Source organism: Sinocyclocheilus anshuiensis, unplaced genomic scaffold (genome assembly GCF_001515605.1).
Source record: "Sinocyclocheilus anshuiensis isolate Anshui unplaced genomic scaffold, SAMN03320099.WGS_v1.1 scaffold838, whole genome shotgun sequence".
Classification (NCBI taxonomy): Eukaryota; Metazoa; Chordata; class Actinopteri; order Cypriniformes; family Cyprinidae; genus Sinocyclocheilus; species Sinocyclocheilus anshuiensis.
This window is the reverse complement of record NW_015539915.1, coordinates 1,399,938-1,411,276: the sequence shown is the minus strand read 5'-3', so window position 1 is coordinate 1,411,276 and position 11,339 is coordinate 1,399,938. Positions and strand designations below refer to the sequence as shown.

Sequence of the window (11,339 nt, the reverse complement as noted above, 5' to 3'; positions counted from 1 at the left end):
CCAGACCAGCAGCCACAGAAGAGGTTAAAACACTGGACAGTATAGGCTAATATTGCAAACGAGATAAAGAAAGTGATTGATAAAGAAAATGTTGAATGTTGTACTTTTGCTGGAAACCTGATTTGTGATTAAAGTGTGCATATATATATATATTTTATTTTTTTATTTTTTTATTTTTATTTTTTTAATCTTGCGTAGCAATGGAGATCTTTTGTTAACATTAAAACACCAATATGCGAATGCGTTCCAATTTCACAATGTTTATCTCCAACAAATATAAAAGTTTAAAATTCTTGCTCAAGGATTGCACAGCCCCAAAAGACAAAATATATCTCATAATTATAAATAAGATAACAAAATATAATTGTACAGTGATAATATTACAGTAATAAATGTTCGTGCATCACTCAGTCCGAAGTTAACAAAAGTGCAGTGAACTACATAGCCTCATCTACCTCTTCTTCTTTAGAGACAGCTCCAACAACTTTGCATATCTCTTTTTGTTCTGCAGTCCAGGAAGATGATGTAATGTGATCTTATTTGACTGATTAAATACAGCATCTTTCCCCGCCAAAGTCAGGACCTCGGCCACAAGGAACTCCAGCACGGCTGTGAGAAACACCGCCGCTTCCTCGTCGACTGTCCGCGGGAGCTTTCCGTCGATGAACGTTTGCTGGAAGTGCTTGACGGGAAACACGAGACCAGCTCGTGAAGACAGATCCGGGACGGGCTTCGTCTTCTTCACAGTCAGCAAAACACAGTCTTTAACCAAAACACAAGTAGTGTAAATCATCTGGGCATTTTTGCAGATATTTCTTCTTCTTCTTCTTCTTCTTCTTCTTGTACGATTTAATGGCTTTGCAGACATTTAAGTTACTTCCTCAAACAAATGTTCGTATTTCGACCGGTCTCGAATCGATGTGCTGCTGCCCTCCACAGGAGCGGAATATAAAGTGCTTTTAAGCCTTGTAATTGCCATAATTAGTACTAATCAGGGTTTGAAATTAACACCTTTGACGCTGTCAAATCACTAGCCAATTTGGTTACTTTTCGTAAGTTACAGGAGCATCTCAATAAATTAGAATGTCGTGGAAAAGTTCATTTATTTCAGTAATTCAACTCAAATTGTGAAACTCGTGTATTAAATAAATTCAGTGCACACAGACTGAAGTAGTTTAAGTCTTTGGTTCTTTTAATTGTGATGATTTTGGCTCACATTTAACAAAAACCCACCAATTCACTATCTCAACAAATTAGAACCCAGTCAGCTAATTTCCTTTGGTGCGGATCTGGCCCATATCAACAGCTAAAGTGTGGCCCAGATTAGTTTGTGTTCGCCGGCCCAAAACTGGTCCACATATTTTTAGCCAGACCTGAACCTAAACAGTGCCATAACCCAACCCAGAGTGAGCCAAATAATAAAAACAGATGTGGCTGATATATGGACCTTATATGGTATTCTTATATGGCTGAGTTCTGTAAAGGGCTGACAGCCCTTATGTGGCCCACACGTGGCTGATAAACCAAATGCCATTATTTAACCATATTTACACCACACCTATTTTTTGTATTTAAAATACCCATTACACAGTAAATCTTAAACACAAAAATGGATTCACACTCATTTTTTAAAATGTTTATAGTAGAATTTTAATAACAGAATTACAATACAGAACATAAAACTGGAAATCTGCCAAACTGCACATTAAGAGGGAACTTAAATGTAGTTGAAAAAAAAAAAGATAATAAATCTTGCAGCATACAGCAAGACTGTTTAAGTCACATTACTACATTTAAGCAGTTTTGATGATATTGCTAAATATATTTGATCTATGGTATTAAAGTTTAACTAGCAAATGCTAAAGCAAAATGTGTTTATACAGCAGCTAGCCAGCAAGTAAATCAGATGTAAGCTAGAAGTAATTGTAAATGTAAGCTAGCTAACACCATTTCATTGACAATTTAAGAGGCTATCTCCGCGCTTCCGCTTGTAGCAGTCTGTCACGCCACATCAAAGAGCGTCAGAACGGCATTTATGGATTTAATTTCCTGATAAAATATACATAATTTTAAAAATGAGACTTTGTTTCTTATCGAAAAGAACAAAACACAAACCTTACGATTACAGAATGTAATGTATAGTAATAATGTATAGTGAAGATTTATTCACAGCTATGAAACGGATTAAGTTCCGCACGTGCAGTGGTTCAAATTACACTGTATTTGTTTGGTACAATTTTCAGTATGAATAAGTGTACCATTACACCCCTAGAAAACATTTAAAAAACCAATACATGGCAAAACATATACGGTTAAAGTTTGGCCCATATGTGCTCAGCCATGCCATACCTAGGCCAAATGTGACAGCTATCAGCGACATTTGGCCCAAACGTTCTTGCTATCTGCAGCAGTCTTCCCCATGATTGTGTAGCCTAGTGAACCAAACTGAGGATTGGGGATTCATGCTTCATGCAAGCCAAATCTGCGCAGGTTTAGCGCAAATACTGAACTCGTGAGACATCATGACATTATCGAGTATATTGCAAAAACCAAACAAAACACCCAGAGTGCACGCATAAGCGACTAACGTAGGCCTACTAACTTAGTGCGCGTACGCATTTAGAGTGCATTTTTTCAGTTTCACTGCATGATTCAGTCTATTATATGCATTAAGATTAAGAATGATCACATAATTCAAGATAAGGGGGCAGAAAATGTATATATTTATATCATTTCATATAGTTAATCAATAAATCACACGAAGAGTGCCGTTTTATTTAATGTTACAAATGTGATATTGATTATGTACAACAGTTCAATAAACAATAAGTTAATAAGAGACTTATGTTTTAGACACCATATTGGCGCTATTTTGCCAACAAAAATTATTCCAAACAGCCACAGAACTGTTTTGCGTCTCTGAGCAACATGGCGGTGTTTCGATCCTGAATGAATCAACAGTTTAAATAATTCGGTTCAGTCTCAATGACTCCCTTAACAGTGACTTGCTGCCACCTACTGGCGTTTTTAATTGTTTTCATTTTACATTTAAAGTATCTTTTTATTTTTTTTTAATAATTTCAAATATCAGTATTCAACATTTCATGTTTAAAATATCAAAACATTATTTATGCATTTGTAACTGCAGGTTAAAGCATCCCATGTCCCTCTAAGCTGCATTAAATACATCTAAATGCCCCTTCATATGCAAATTCTGCAAAGATTAATTTTGTTGATACTGATTGCATTTGTTTAGTAACAGCTTAAATGTATTATTATTATAATTGACTGATTGCATTTGACTCTAAATAAATTAATGGTTTTATATAAAAATGGCCATAAAAGGTAAAAGAAGTTATGAATGGCCGGTAACTTAAAAATTTAGTAGCCAAATTGGCTGGTGAGTGAAAAAGTTCATTTCAATCCCTGGTACTAATTACTAGGCTACTCATTCCCTGCGTCTCAATGTGCATACTATTCTCCCTATCTTCCCTAAATAGTATTGAAAATGACTAATGTCACATAGAATTTAGGATGGATAGTGTGTACATTGGAACGTATGCATTGTCTAATACTAGTACTACTAATAATGTAGACCTACATTTAGAACACTTTGTGTCATACTACAACGATGCATGGAATATTGATTATCATATCATATGATTTTGAATTGTTCCTGATAGGCCTAGCCTAGTTCCAGAGAATGAATTTTTAAATGTGAAAACGTTAATGTAGTTAACATTACTTGACTCTAACATTTACGTCTGCAATGTTAAATACACACAGTCATATTAATTTTTTTAAGCCAATTATGCATTATAGGCCTAGTTTTAGTTGCCAACAGGTTGCTACATAAAGACTGCAAGGATGTCAGTTTAGATCAAATTTAAGATTTCGTTTTGCTAACACAGAGTAGAATATGACCAAGTTGTATTAGCAAGAGCACAAATGAAGCAACTTTTTGACTTAACATTAAGTCCCAACAGCTTGTGGGTAGTGTGGTTATTTCCCCAACCTGCTATCTTCATGATGTTGCTGCAACCCTTTTCAGTTGATGTTGTAAGTGAGAATGTTTTCTGAGGTGCTATATATGGTTAACGTTTGTGAAGAAATGCTTCCCTGTGCCATTTCTGTCACACGAAATCAAGCCAGGTTAGCGGAGACTGGCATGATGGGGAAGCTGAAGCTGCTGATTTACAGCATAACCACTGAGAGTGATTTGTCTTTATTGATATGTTTTTTGTTGACAAGTCACAACTTTAATTTGGACCTTTTTATATATTAAATATTTTCAATTTTGGTTGTGTATTCACACTCACCATTTAGGAAGTAGAACTAGGCTAATAATTAATTGATACAGAAAGTTAATTTATTTTTTGTTTATTTCACTTTGCTAAAAGCATACACAAAAAAATAACTGTCACACCATGGACTACAGAATATGTTTGTTGCAATCTAACAAAAAAAACATATCAACAAACAGTACAAGAGAAAAGAAATGTCATTGCATGAGCACTGCTTTGTGCTTTAAACAATGCACAATTCAAAGACTAAGTATAACTGTACCCTTAATTTTGCATAGCTAACAGTCATAGTCATCTTATTAATAAAACAAAACACCACCAACAACAGAAAAGGACAACTACTTAAGATACATTAAGTCTTTTTTTTAAAAGACAATGGAAAAATAGCAAATTTACAGTTTGCATTTTATAGGCTTTTTTTAGCTATTATATATATATATATATATGCATTTGTACGCAACTGCATTCATAATAAAAAAACAACAGCTATATGAAAGGGAAAAAAATAATGCATCATAAGCAATAGTCTCAAACAGGGAAAAGAATATGACCAGAGAAATAGCTGGATCTGCCTATACCATTAGCACCCCGAGAAGCCTCTATCCACACACGGTCTCCTCTCTGCAGGTTCAGAACCACGCTCCCTTCCGCTAATGATTGTGTATTAAAGTTGATTGTTTCAGCAGTTAACTGTACAGCATAATTTTTCTTTAAGGTAACAGTACCCAAAGTCCGAGTTCCTAGGCATGAGAACTGGAATTCATATACACCGGGTATCTGGCAAAAGAACTGCCCTGATGTTTGGTTATAATGGTTCTGTCCATTGTAAAGGACCTTATTAAACACAACAACCTTAGCAGTGACAGGAAGGATGGTACCAACAGAAGCAAAGAAGGCAGACTGTTGTCCTGTGGTATTCATGGGAGGTCCTGGAGGTCCGGGGGGGCCTGCTACACCTCGTGGACCTGAGAAAATTAAAAATTAGAATAAATGATAAATGATCTTTAAGTGATATTTAAGTAATATTTAGAGGGCATGTTTGATGCATGACTGGCTTACCAGGTTCCCCTGAAGGTCCTCTGGGCCCGGGAGGCCCTTGGAAGGAATCTGTATCTGAGGGGAAATGAATAGATGTTTTATATTTGTACTATAATCCTAACTGTTTGCAATCACAGTTTTAAGCAAAAGGCTGAAGGAAGGTCTCAACAAGGCTTACAAAGGTTTGGCGCAGTTCGAATGCTGTCATGAAACACTGCATGATATTTGTGACATTTAAATTCATTAATGTCACTGCACCAATCCAGTGTACAGCAAAGCAGGTCAAAGAAGATACTCAAGCTGTGTCAAGTTTAGAGATTTTGCAGTGAACTGATTGTCATTTTAAACTCAATTACAGGTCATGTGCAAAACAAAATCACTTGCTCTTTTTGCTTGCAATTAGGAGAAAACAAACACTCGTCTAACCTCATTTCCAATGTCTGAAATGTGGATGCCACTGTCACCTGAAACTTCAAACACCAAATTACAGGTGAACCAAATTTGTGGCGACCATGCGGACAGACTGTAATTTTTCTTCAATACATGATATATGCTTATATTACCAAAATTAAGTACTGTCCAAGCACATATAAAGCTAGTAAGAAGCTTAGGCAGAAATTTGCAGTCAGAGGAAGATTTATGTATCGCACATACGCATTTAAGAGCTCTTACCGGTTTCAATCCAAGGGGTGAGGTCAAAGGCTGGGATATCCCCACAGTTAACAAAACTAGTAGGACTGGTGAAGCGGAAAGGATCATTGGGAACTCTGAGGATTCCAGTGTTGTCACAGATGATGCGGGCTAGCGACACAGAGGCCAGTGATGCTTTTTGTTTGGTGGTGAAGACTCCATGGTTCTCAAACCATAACCTGAACACACCGTGACACTTGGCATTAACACCTCTCAAACACATACTAGTCTCAGATTAAATCAGAGGTGTCCTGTCCTGCAGAGTTTAGTTCCAATCTGCCCCAACACACCTGCCTGGAAGTTTCCTGAAGACTTGATTAGCTGTTTAAGGTGTGGTTAATTAGGGTAATGGGGTTGGAGCTGAACTCTGCAGGATAGTGGCCCTCCAGGAGAAGGATTGGACTAAATACACAGAGATATTTACCTATCCCCCTGGCGGATGTGCTGGAACTGTGTAGAGATGAGGCAGGCAAAAAGAGGACCGACACGAGCACCAGGAGCAAAAGGCTCAGCAACACCTCCCAACCAAATGTCAATGTTCTCAGGAGTGCCATAAAGCTCAAGCAACCTGCGAGCCAATTCAGTGTTGTTCATCACCACAGCCAATTCTTGCTTATTCTGAGGGGCGGACAGTCCACAGAACCGACGCCATGAATTATAGCCTTATAAGGAAGAACAACAGATGGATACTCAGTAAGTCTTCTTCCAAAAACACATGGGCCCGGTTTCACAAACGGGGCTTAGCTTAAGCCAGGACTAGGCCTTAGTTAAATTAAGATATTTAAGCAACTTTTACAAAAATTCCTTAGAAGAAACAGGTGTGCATCTTGACACAGAACAACGACGCTGACATATTTTAAGATATGTCAGAGCAAGGTATTTTCATTTGAGACAGCTCAAACATGCATTTTAGTCTAGGACTAGCTTAAGCCTTGTCTGTGAAACCGGGGGATGGAGTGATAATGCAGCATTAAGTTGGGTTGGCTCCACATGGTTGGGTTTAAAGCAGGGGTGTCCAAACTCGGTCATGGAAGACCAGAGTTTAGTTCCAACTTGCCTTAACACACCTGCATGGAAGTTTCTAGTATGCCTAGCAAAACCTTGATTAACTGGTTCAGGTGTGTTTAATTGGGGTTGGAGCTAAACTCTACATGACAGTGGCCCTCCATGAGCAGGATTGGACACCCCTGGTTTAAAGAGTTCTGAAAGTCCAGAATCTTTACCTGGTATACCGTGGTCACGGCTTCTCTGCATGTTGAGGGCGGCCAAGTCCAAAGCAATGTGTGATGTAAAGGCAAACAGCCTCTCTCTAAGAGCATCCACCAACATGTGGTCCTGTGTGTTCAGTTTTGCTGGCCGACCAATCAGTCCACGAAGCAGAGGATCGATACCACCTAAGCAAGATGAAAAGCAGAAGTAAAATAAGATTGAAAGAGAACAATTGTAGAAGATGCAAGACTCTTTAGTTATTCTGAAACAAGCATCACAAACTCACCCTCAAAGATCACCCTCCAAGGAGAAAAGAAGGCCTCGAAAAGGGGCACGCTTGGAAATTGAGGATGGTTCTGGTAATTTTCATCAAGACGAAATATCATGGGTTGGATGGCCAGGTGGGCAAAACGGAAAGCTGCAGTGGCAAAGACATTCGCAATGGTAGGGTCCACATTCTCATCATAACCTGGATATAGTGCGAGTTGTCTATTGTAAGCATCAGGGCCCACAATATGCTGCAAGTATTCCTTAAACACCAAGATCTACAAGAGAAAGGAGAGGTTGATTATGCATATATATGTTGTACTCCACATGTTACTGCTTATGTTTGAAGCAGTTTCCATTAGGTGTCTTTACCTGGTTGTAGGCACCCACAATTTTTCTTGCCTCTTGATAGAGGGTTTCACTACTCCAGGTAGGGTTGAGCACACGGAGGGCACGAGCCAATCTATTGTGCTCCCTCACAAAAAGTGTGTGTACTGAGGTGAGTGCAGTGTTTTCATCAACACGAACATCCCCTACACACATTGAGAGTTCATTAGCATTTGCCACACGGAGTTGTGCAAATAATAGGCATATACCATACATTTTAGATCAGGGATCTCCAACCCTGCTCCTGAAGAGACCCATCCTGCAGACTTCAGTTCCAACCCTGGTTGATTAGCTGGTTCAGGTGTGTTTGATTGGTATTGGAGCTGAAATCTGCAGGAAGGTGGCTCTCCAGGAGAAGGGTTGGAGACCCCTGTTCTAGACTAGGAATATGCCTGATAATTGCATTATGAAGGCACAAGTTACTGACCTGCAATGAAGCAAGGCACCTCTGTAAGGGTGGTGTCATTGAGGGTTTTCCTGCGCGTGGCACACATGTTGCTTTCTACACTGGTAAAAGGCAAAAGCTCTCGTCCATTGTCAAGGAACTGATCATTGACACGTAGAAGACCACCATCATTGGTCAGGTCTCGAAGTTCCTTTGCTAGCCCATCCTCGGACCCGTAAACCTGTCCACCATCTAGGAAAGCTGTTAGAGCATTGATCTGTTCCCGAATGTTGGGGTTCCCACCAAACATATAGGCAGTGTTTCCGGAACCACAGGTGGGTGATGAACGGAAGACAGGGAGACAGGTGTCAGGCTTCAGGCGTTGATCTCCTGGAGGGGCCTGTGTTCAGACATTACATATAGCATGAAAGTCTGTTATTATACAAGAACAAGACAATGGGACAATCATTGACAGAAGGACAATCCTTGACTGACCGGAATTGGGAAGCAGGGTTCAGAGCGCTCACAACTCTCATCACAGTCGAGGCCACTGCTGAAGGATCTAATGCTTGGTGAGAAGGGTGTGAAAGTCAGATCATGGTCAACCCATTGCCCAAAGATGGTGAGCATGAAGGTAAACTCACGATCACTCTCTATGTCAGCATCTGCAGTGCTTAGAATACGATTTGAAACCAATCTGACCTGGAATCAATGAGGAAGAGAGCATTCAGACATTGTTAATTGTTTGGTGGCCTTATTGATTGTCAAGTAAACTATTCATAATCATCTCCATCATACCAGGGGCAGCACTGCACCATTGTGCAGTTTGTTGGGATCCCACCCTTTGGGCTGGGAGAAGCCATCTTCATAGTGAGCAGTCAACCAGCGGGTAAAAGCGGTATTGGATGCACCAAGGAGTGGGTTCCTCCTGGGAATTGCAAAGTCAGATGTTTAACTCGGCAAACAAAAAAGTATTTGAAAAAAGTCTGCCATGAATAAGGAGGGAAGGACTTACCGGTTGTTGCAGACACTGGTGATAGTTCGATATTTGTTTATGAGGGGTGTGGTCCTACAAGATGGGGGCCGGGTTTGAGCTGTACAGCCTGTCAGACGTTCAATGGTGTTCAGCTCGTCTAGAGTCAGCAGGTCTAGGAGAAAACACATATTGACAGTCTTGAGCATGGAACATCAGACAGTGATAGATCTGATCTGAGTTTTGCAAGATTTTCAACATGCTGTCTTCATACCTGTAGCATTGATGGACCTCTTGTGTACATGATGGGCTTTCTCACTGATCAGCCTGAGTGTCTGCACCATGTAGTCTGCGGCTCTCACGGCCTCTCGTGTCTTTCGAGCTGGCTGTTTCAGTAGACGTAGCTTGTCGGAAGGCTTGATGACATCTCTGCGCACCCTTGCTAAACTCCTGGAAGTTAGGAGATTTATAAAAAATAAGCAGATCAATAACTGGGATGACAGAACAGGAATATTGAGCAACATTCTTATAAACGTTACTCACTCATCACGAGAATACTTGTAAGCAGCATCCACGATTTTCTTTGCTTCCTCAATCGAATCTAGAATGAAACGTCTCCCAGGACTTTCTTCTTCTGCAAAAAAAAAAAGAAAACCGTATATCTAACAATTTAATATTCTAAGTACATCTATTAATGACTAATTTAGTGAAGCCTGTAATCATGCCCCCCCCCCCATTTCGAAGGATAAATTAATGAAATTCCTCCAGTCTAAGATATTTATGTCTTGTATTAAATCTTGTTTTGTTTATCTTTTTATTTTCTTGATTAACAAAAAGCAAAGCTCTGACGTAATAAGTGATATGTAGTCATGAAATTGGATCAAGATGGAAGTTACACCAGATGAACAGCTTAAATGATTGAAAGCACAAATTTCATGCACCAGAAAAAAAAAGTTTCCATGTTTTGATGTGATCGATCAGCAGTTAAATTTTTATTGCACGATTATTGGTAAACTTACCACCCAATGAAAGGGCAAAACAGCATCCCACCACAAAAAGAAAAGTGTGAAGATTCATCTCTGAAACACATATTGAGACATTTAGAGAATGAGCACATAAAAGACATTATGTTCATGACAATTTTTTATGCATTTCAACAATTTTATAGGCAAATTACTATATACTAAAGTTAAAAAAAATTATATGATGAAATAATAAAATTTTAAAATAATTAAAAATAATTAACTTTTTAAATAAAATGCATGCAGTACAAAATAGCATTTAATCTAACTTAGCAGTTTTTAAACAAAGCTATTTCACATTTTAAGGGGCACAGAAAAGATAATACCAATAGAATTTATTCTAAAATGATCTGAAAAAAATATGATTAAAAAATACTTTGAGTGAGAATTGTCAAATAAATGTAAGAATTAATTACTCTAAATACATTCTTTGCATTTGTAATCAGATTCACAGAGTTTAACAATAAGTGCAATTAAACCTAGAGAAAAAACATACATAATTTAAAGAGAAGATTCAGACATTGCATTTCTCACCTGAGTAACAGGTCTCTGTCTCTCTGGTTCTGGACTCAAGGCTCTGAGTGTGTTGTACTGAGTGAATGGAGTGGCCGTGCTTTTAAACCATCCCTCATCCTCACTCTGTTAAGCATCACTGGTGGAGTCTCAGGTGGGGCAACAGATTTACTTCCTCCTTCCTTTTCACAAGTGCATTTACCATATGTGGTGTTTGTTTTATTGATTTATTTGAGGTGACAATCTGACACTGATTTACTCTTCATTACTCTACATTACAGGAAAGCAAGGACAATAGTTCTGTCATCATTTATTCACTCTAATGTCATTCCAAAACTGTATGTTTTTCTTTCTTCCATGGAACATAAAAGAAGATATTTAGGGAAATGTCTCAGCGTTTACAATTGAAGACAATGGGCACCCATGTTGTTTGGTTCCCAATGTTCTTCAAAATATCTTCTTTTGTGATCAGCAGAAGAAAGAAATACAGGTCATACAGGTTTGGAACGATATGTAAATGATGGCAGAATTATTTTATTATTTGGTGAACT

At 38.6% G+C, this 11,339-nt stretch overlaps 1 protein-coding gene across 3 annotated transcripts; it reads right to left on the bottom strand.

Moving 5' to 3' along the window:
* Positions 1-4,765: 4,765 nt before the first annotated feature.
* Positions 4,766-10,859, bottom strand: LOC107686454 (eosinophil peroxidase-like). Of its 3 annotated transcripts, none has more exons than XM_016483466.1 (16): positions 10,810-10,859; positions 10,273-10,332; positions 9,797-9,887; positions 9,528-9,703; positions 9,296-9,428; positions 9,079-9,208; positions 8,776-8,982; positions 8,323-8,680; positions 7,881-8,041; positions 7,528-7,786; positions 7,256-7,426; positions 6,457-6,694; positions 6,015-6,211; positions 5,769-5,812; positions 5,364-5,417; positions 5,169-5,269 (listed from the first exon to the last, which is right to left on the bottom strand). In XM_016483466.1, exons 2-16 carry the CDS (start codon positions 10,328-10,330, stop codon positions 5,255-5,257), a joined length of 2,292 nt encoding a protein of 763 aa, XP_016338952.1. In that variant the 5' UTR covers positions 10,331-10,332; positions 10,810-10,859; the 3' UTR covers positions 5,169-5,254. The 3 variants fall into 3 exon arrangements, with proteins under 3 accessions (XP_016338951.1, XP_016338952.1, XP_016338953.1); XM_016483467.1 differs by having other exon boundaries at positions 5,769-5,806; XM_016483465.1 differs by lacking the exon at positions 5,769-5,812 and having other exon boundaries at positions 4,766-5,269.
* Positions 10,860-11,339: the final 480 nt, after the last annotated feature.

What these genes read in the sequence shown, in the direction of transcription:
- LOC107686454 (XM_016483465.1), bottom strand. Translation starts at nt 10,330, where the DNA reads ATGAATCTTCACACTTTTCTTTTTGTGGTGGGATGCTGTTTTGCCCTT. An exon ending in GAGGTCCATCAATGCTACAG is followed by an intron (nt 9,429 to 9,527) that starts GTATGAAGACAG and finishes GTTTTCTCCTAG; the next exon opens with ACCTGCTGACTCTAGACGAG. An exon ending in CCGTGACCACGGTATACCAG is followed by an intron (nt 6,695 to 7,255) that starts GTAAAGATTCTG and finishes CTTCCTTATAAG; the next exon opens with GCTATAATTCATGGCGTCGG.